Raw genomic sequence first — 6,021 nt, 5'->3', positions numbered from 1 at the left:
TGCTGCCAGGAGTGATAACAGCGCCCTGTGAGCATGGACTGTGGTGGAGGGACCCTCAACCTGGGGCTGCAGCTCACTCTCTCCCCTGCTCCAGATTAAGGATGTTAAATATCGAATTATTTACTAGTTGAGTAGTTGATGGAATTTCCATTGACTATTTAACTAGGCCCTTCCACATTCCTCCTTTGACATGTACATGAGTCCCCGCTGGGGCTTTTGTACATCCCAAAGGAGGACTACGGAACTCTGTGTGCAGCCTGGGGCCAGCAGGAACTCCCACTGACTCCGGGCTGCACGTGGGTGCCAGCTTTGAAATCTACAAGAGTCCCCAGCAGGGGTTCTTGTGCATTTCAAAGCGGAAATGCCCTCATGAAGCCTGGGGTCAGCGGGAGACTCTGAGTCCCCCACTGAACCTGGGCTCCATGCTCTGCTGCCGCGTTGAAATGCCACTTGGAGCCCGGGGTCAGCTGGGGACTCTCCAGCTGATCCCAGACTCCGCACAGCATTTCCGCAGGACACAGGATCAGCTGGGGACTCCACGCTGGAACCCAGGAAGAGCTGGGGAGTCCCCAGCTGACTGCAGGCTCCATGCAAACACTGTGGCAGCATTTCAAAGTGGCAGCACTGCACAGATATGGGCTCCGTGCGGCACTGCCACTTTAAAGTACCCCCTTTTCCCTCCCCCCTTGCTGCCTCTAGCTGCAGGGGGAGGGGAGAATCGATTAGTTGACTTGACTAGCCGATAAGCATTTCCTCATTGGATAGTTGACTAGTCCTTAACATCCTTACACTGGATGCTGTGCAGCTGCCACTTACTTGCAGGGAGGCCACTTCCTGGTTTGTACCCAGCTCCTGGCTCCCCATTGGCTACCAGCCATAACCAACAGGAAATGCTTGATGTGTTTAAAAATCACTTGCTTGGGACTGCCGCCTTGTTTCCAAGGTGCATGCGCCTGTTAGCTTTTTCAGCTGGGTGTGGCTGTGCATGGAAATGGCACTAGGGGGCAGGAAAGAGGTGGCTGTGAGTCGCCCCAGCGCAGGAAGCAGCTGAGCTCCCCACCCTGGCAGAGGGGGAATGTTTGTAGTTTGCTTCTGGTCACTGAAAGCCGGCCCCTCTCCTGAGAGCACGAGTCCCCTTTGCCCATGCGGGTCACTGTCAGCCAGGCACCTACTGGTGGTTCCCTGGCTCAGTCACACAACAGTATAGGGACTGGGCTGCTTTAGAGTAGTTACTGGAGCCCTCCCTGCCAGCACTTCAGATTTGCACTGGGGTAAAACATCATCCTGCCTGTGGGGAAGCATGAGGTCACGTACAGCAGCCTGGGGCCTGTTCTGTTTCATGCAGGACGTCAGGACCACAGGCTACGTCTACACTGGCATGATTTTCCGAAAATGCTTTTAACAGAAAATGTTTCTGTTAAAAGCATTTTCGGAAAAGCACGTCTAGATTGGCAGGATGCTTTTCCGGAAAAGCACTTTTTGCGGAAAAGCGTCCATGGCCAATCTAGACACACTTTTCCGCAAAAAAGCCCCGATCACCATTTTCGCGATCGGGGCTTTTTTGCGGAAAATAAATCTCTGCTGTCTACACTGGCCCTCTTGCGCAAGTTTTTTGGAAAAAGACTTTTGCCCGAACGGGAGCAGCATATTATTTCCGGAAAAGCACTGACGATCTTACATGAGATTATCAGTGCTTTTGCGGAAATTCAAGTGGCTGGTGTAGACAGCTGGCAAGTTTTTCGAGAAAAGTGGCTGATTTTCTGGAAAAACTTGCCAGTCTAGACAGAACCTCTGTGTGCAAAGGGGAGCCAGATGCCACAGTTGCAGAAGTAGGTGTATATGGGTGAAAAGTACTGGTGTCATTGCAGCATTGAAAGCTAGAAGAGCCCACTCCTGTTTGAATGTGCGCAGGCCTGTTAGAAAAGCAGCCAATCCTGCTGTAAAACTGCCAGCACTCAGTTCACAATCCTTGAACAACGTTTCCAAAGCTTGCGCGCCCTCCCCATTAAATACCTGAGCTTTATTGCCTATTTATCACACACACACAAAGCCTTATTTGCATCCACAAGCCATGATCCTTATATCAACAGGTATCAGTCCCTCTTTCAGCACATCCTCCCTTGCTGTATAGACCAGAACAGACTGCAAACCTTTGCACAGCATTTAATGGTGCAATTGTCCAATTATTTACACATTTGCTTCCTAAATATATCTGGTCTTTGATTCACCCTGTACCTTTAAATTAGTGTCCCCCAGAATTAGCATTCCTGGAAGGGTTCTTTCCCCTTCCTTTGAATGGAAATAGATAATCTTTGGTTTCGGCATCTCTTTGTTCTTGCAGAACTGTGAACATTTAAAAAAACACTTAAGGAAATACAACCAGGATTAAACAATGTCATGACGACTCAGCAAAGCAACCCAATCCCTGAGTGGTTCGACAAGAACCTGAATACGCAGTGGCAGATGACAATCCAATTCCTGTGAAACCAGATTTACTCCAATGGAGCGATACAGGTGATAACCGAGATCAGAATCTGGCCCATCTGGACTCATTTATGTGACACAGCAGTAAAAAAAGGGCCTAATCCAGCCCCAATTCAGATGGCTGCCAGGATTTGGGAATTGCTGGGAGAAGCAAGGCCCGCACCACAATCCTTGATGCTTTCCACTCTATGGGTTCCAGGTACAGTGAAGTAGCACCCAGGGCAGGCAGCAGTGGAATCTTCAGGCCATGCAGCTCCCACTGCCCAGGTAGGTTAGAAGGCAGATTCACCTGCTCCCTTTCCACTTGATGCATCATCCCCCTGGGGTATCCAGAGCCAAGGAAGAAGCTGCTGTGTTCCCTGGGACAGCATGCCTGTGTGTGTGGGAGCTTTCTTCTTCTTCACCCATATGCTTCATTAGCAGATTGTAGCTTCCTCTTGCTACAAGGGTGCAAGGGCTGTGTCCCACGGCAAAGATTTTTTAGGCAATGAAGGGGGCAGGGAGGTAGGGGAAATAGGGTGGAAATATTTTGGTACCATCATTTCTGAATTTCAGAATATAGGATGGACAAATTCCTCAGGCCCTGAGCACAGCCTCAGCATGGGGAATATTTCATAGACGGCAGTGGCGACAGCAACTTTCGTGGCATCGCTGGCTAACACAGATTATAAATGTGCAAGAGGGTCTGGTTTGCAGCATTGGTCCTGGGGCTGACACCTTAAGAACTGGAACTGCCCTGGCTGGAACTGATGGAGAGGTGGAGGCTGCAGGTCTGATCGGAGATCTGCAAGGAGAGAAAAGCAAGGAGTCAGAGCAGCAGGCCAGGTTGTTATAATTACCAGGTGGGTGGTGACTAATACCTAGGGTCCCCAACCAAAATCAGGGCTCCCAGACAACATCCACATTATTAACAGTATTATTTGCTTCCCCATTAAAAATGTTAATGGTGATGCTCAACACGACACATATTAGCAGCGATGAGGGAACACAGGCCAAAAGAGGGTGAGAGCAGGTTAAAGAATAGGTAGCTAAGTTTGATGTCGTCAAATCTGCAAGGCCTGATGAAATTTACAATTTACTCTCGGCTATGTAAGGAACTAAGCTAAAGCAATCATGAAACTGTTAGCAATTATTTTTCAGAACTCTGGGGAGGGAGGGGAGTTCATAGATAAGTGGAGAAAGGCACACAAAGTCCCTGCTTTGAAAAAGGGGAACCAAGAGGACCCAGGGAGTTACAAAGTATCCGGCTAACCTTGTTACTAGGCAAGATATTAGAACAAAATTATTAAACAATTTGTAAGCACCTTAAAGATTAAGGAATAGTCAAGATGATTTGTCAAAAGCAGACCTTGGGAAACCAACATAATTTCTTCTGTCAGGACAACCAGCCGAGTGGCTTGGGGGAAGCAGAAGATGGGATGTTTCTTGATTTTAGTGCATTTGACTTAGTCCCACATGGCATTCTCTACAGCAAACTAGGGGAAATGGGGTCTTGATAGAACTATTATGGGGAGGGGGACAAAAGTGGATGAAAAACTGTACTCCAAAAAGTAGTTTGCTGAAGTTCACTGTTAAACTAGGGGGCTGCAATGGAGAGGGGCCATCTCCCTGTTTGGGGTCTGGTACTATTCTCCAGCCAAGTCATTAATGAAAATAATGGACAAGAGAGGTTGCTTATAAAACTTGTGGACAATGCACACTGGGGTTGTGAGCATGCTGGAGGACTGGATAAGAATTCAGAACAACTTTGATCAATTGGAGAACTGGGCTAAGCTCCACAAGGTGGCAGCCTCTCAACTCTGAGGGGTGGTGCTGAGCGTATTGGCAAAGGAGGCCTGTCCCTCGTCGGCTGGGTCTGATTGCTTGGGGCCTCTTACCTCTGTCAGCATGTCAGTGCCTATGAACAGGCCCTGTGGGGAGGTGAAGGAGTCATCAGAGAAGGAGCTGCCGGATTTACGCTTTGCTGCAAGGAGACAGAGTCATAGTCACTGCCAGGTGCAAACCCTCCCACCTCCTGCACAGGGAATCTGTGACCCCCCCACCAGTCTGGCTCCTCAGTCCTAAGCACAGCCAGGGAAAGAACCCAGGAGCTGTGACTCCTAGCCCTCTGCCCTGCTCTAGACCCCATTCCCCCTCCCACTTGGAATTCTTGTCCTGTTCTAAAGGCCTCAGAGTACCATTGCGGTTCTAGGTCCCTGCATGAGGCCTCAGGGGACTTGGGGGTATATGGAGAGGCAGCGATTCCCAGTGGTTAAAGCAGAACAGCACAGCTGGTCTCACAGGACTGGCTGTCCCTGGGGGAAGTAATTCCATACTGGGCCAGACAGGACCTGAAGGGCATCTCCCTCCCTGATTCATTCCCCTTCCAGTCGTGGGAGCCTGTTACCGGATGCAGAGTCCCCCAGGGCGGTGTCGCTGCTGGAGGACGAGGGGCGCCGGGTCTCGGTGAAGCTGCGCCGATGCAGCTTGGCCTGGGACTCCCGTCTCTTCTCCTCCTGGGCCTGTGAGATGCAAATAGCATGGGGCTGGATGCACGTAAAGGGGAAGACCTGAGGTGGGGGGGACCTAAGCAGGAGAGCATGGGGGGAGGTGCCTGGCAGGTAACCCCCTCACCTCTCCCACTGGTTGTTCAGAGATGAGCCTTCTATAGAGGTTACACCTCCAAGCAAAGAATGGTTCTCCGGTCACTGAGGGCCCACCAGAGACAGTCTGTTACTCTAGGTTCACCAAAGGCTCACTGCAACAGCTAATTAGTGTAGGGTTGCTCCCCTCACTCACGCTGGCTTGTTACTGTAGGGTCTCTCATGACTAAACATCACCTTGGCCGAAGATCCAGCCCTCCCTGCACCTCCAGAGCTGGCTGTAGCCCCACCTCCTCCTTTGTGCTCACCATGGGCAGGTCCTGCAGCCGGTGCTGCCCATCGCCCGGCCCCACGTGCACCAGGTGGTTGAAGTTGGTTGGGCCAGAAATGAGCTTCGACCTCACGCTGGGGTCTCGCATCATCTCCCTGCAGGGAGAACGGCGAGGAGCAGATAATAGCTGGCAAGTTCCCTGACTGGGCACACGCAGTTACAAGAAGGGACCTGCTTACAGCCATTTGTGTACAGACACAATGACACACAGGGGCACCCCTACAAGGGGATACGCATGTACACACATGCACACAGACAGCCCCGGAGACATGCATGAACAGCTCACAGACACACACATACAGCTCCGGAGACATGCATGTACTGCTCACAGACACACACATGCACACAGCAGTTCATGCAGTCTCCGGGGCTGTCTCACAGACACACACATGCACACAGCTCCGGAGATATGCATGAACAGCTCACAGACACACACAGCTCCGGAGACATGCATGAACTGCTCACAGACAAACCTGTGCATAGCAACACCCGGATTCAAGGCGCAACAGCAATGTAAGCAGTGGGTGGAGGCAGGTTTTGCAGAGGTGAGAGGGGCATTTGATCAGGAGTGGGGCACTGGGGAGTGAATCTGTCCAGCATGCGCCAGGCAGCAGCAGCAGCAGC

At 51.1% G+C, this 6,021-nt stretch overlaps 1 protein-coding gene across 3 annotated transcripts in view; it reads right to left on the bottom strand.

Moving 5' to 3' along the window:
- Positions 1-2,147: 2,147 nt before the first annotated feature.
- The window catches only part of CDC42BPG (CDC42 binding protein kinase gamma), a 67,572-nt gene continuing 63,698 nt past the window's right edge, over positions 2,148-6,021 (bottom strand). For 2 of the 3 annotated variants that reach the window (XM_075939170.1, XM_075939169.1), the window contains exons 33-36: positions 5,375-5,492; positions 4,871-4,985; positions 4,362-4,447; positions 2,148-3,268 (exon numbers count right to left, since the gene is read on the bottom strand). In XM_075939170.1, coding sequence (XP_075795285.1) covers positions 3,203-3,268; positions 4,362-4,447; positions 4,871-4,985; positions 5,375-5,492 — 385 coding nt within the window. In that variant the 3' untranslated portion in view covers positions 2,148-3,202. Of the gene's footprint in view, positions 3,269-4,361; positions 4,448-4,870; positions 4,986-5,374; positions 5,493-6,021 lie in introns of those variants that run through there. The other variant, XR_012906514.1, reaches the window with a different exon arrangement.

Source organism: Pelodiscus sinensis, chromosome 11, assembly GCF_049634645.1.
Source record: "Pelodiscus sinensis isolate JC-2024 chromosome 11, ASM4963464v1, whole genome shotgun sequence".
NCBI classification, from domain to species: Eukaryota; Metazoa; Chordata; order Testudines; family Trionychidae; genus Pelodiscus; species Pelodiscus sinensis.
The sequence above is the reverse complement of the archived record's forward strand: the minus strand, read 5'-3'. Positions and strand labels throughout refer to the sequence as shown.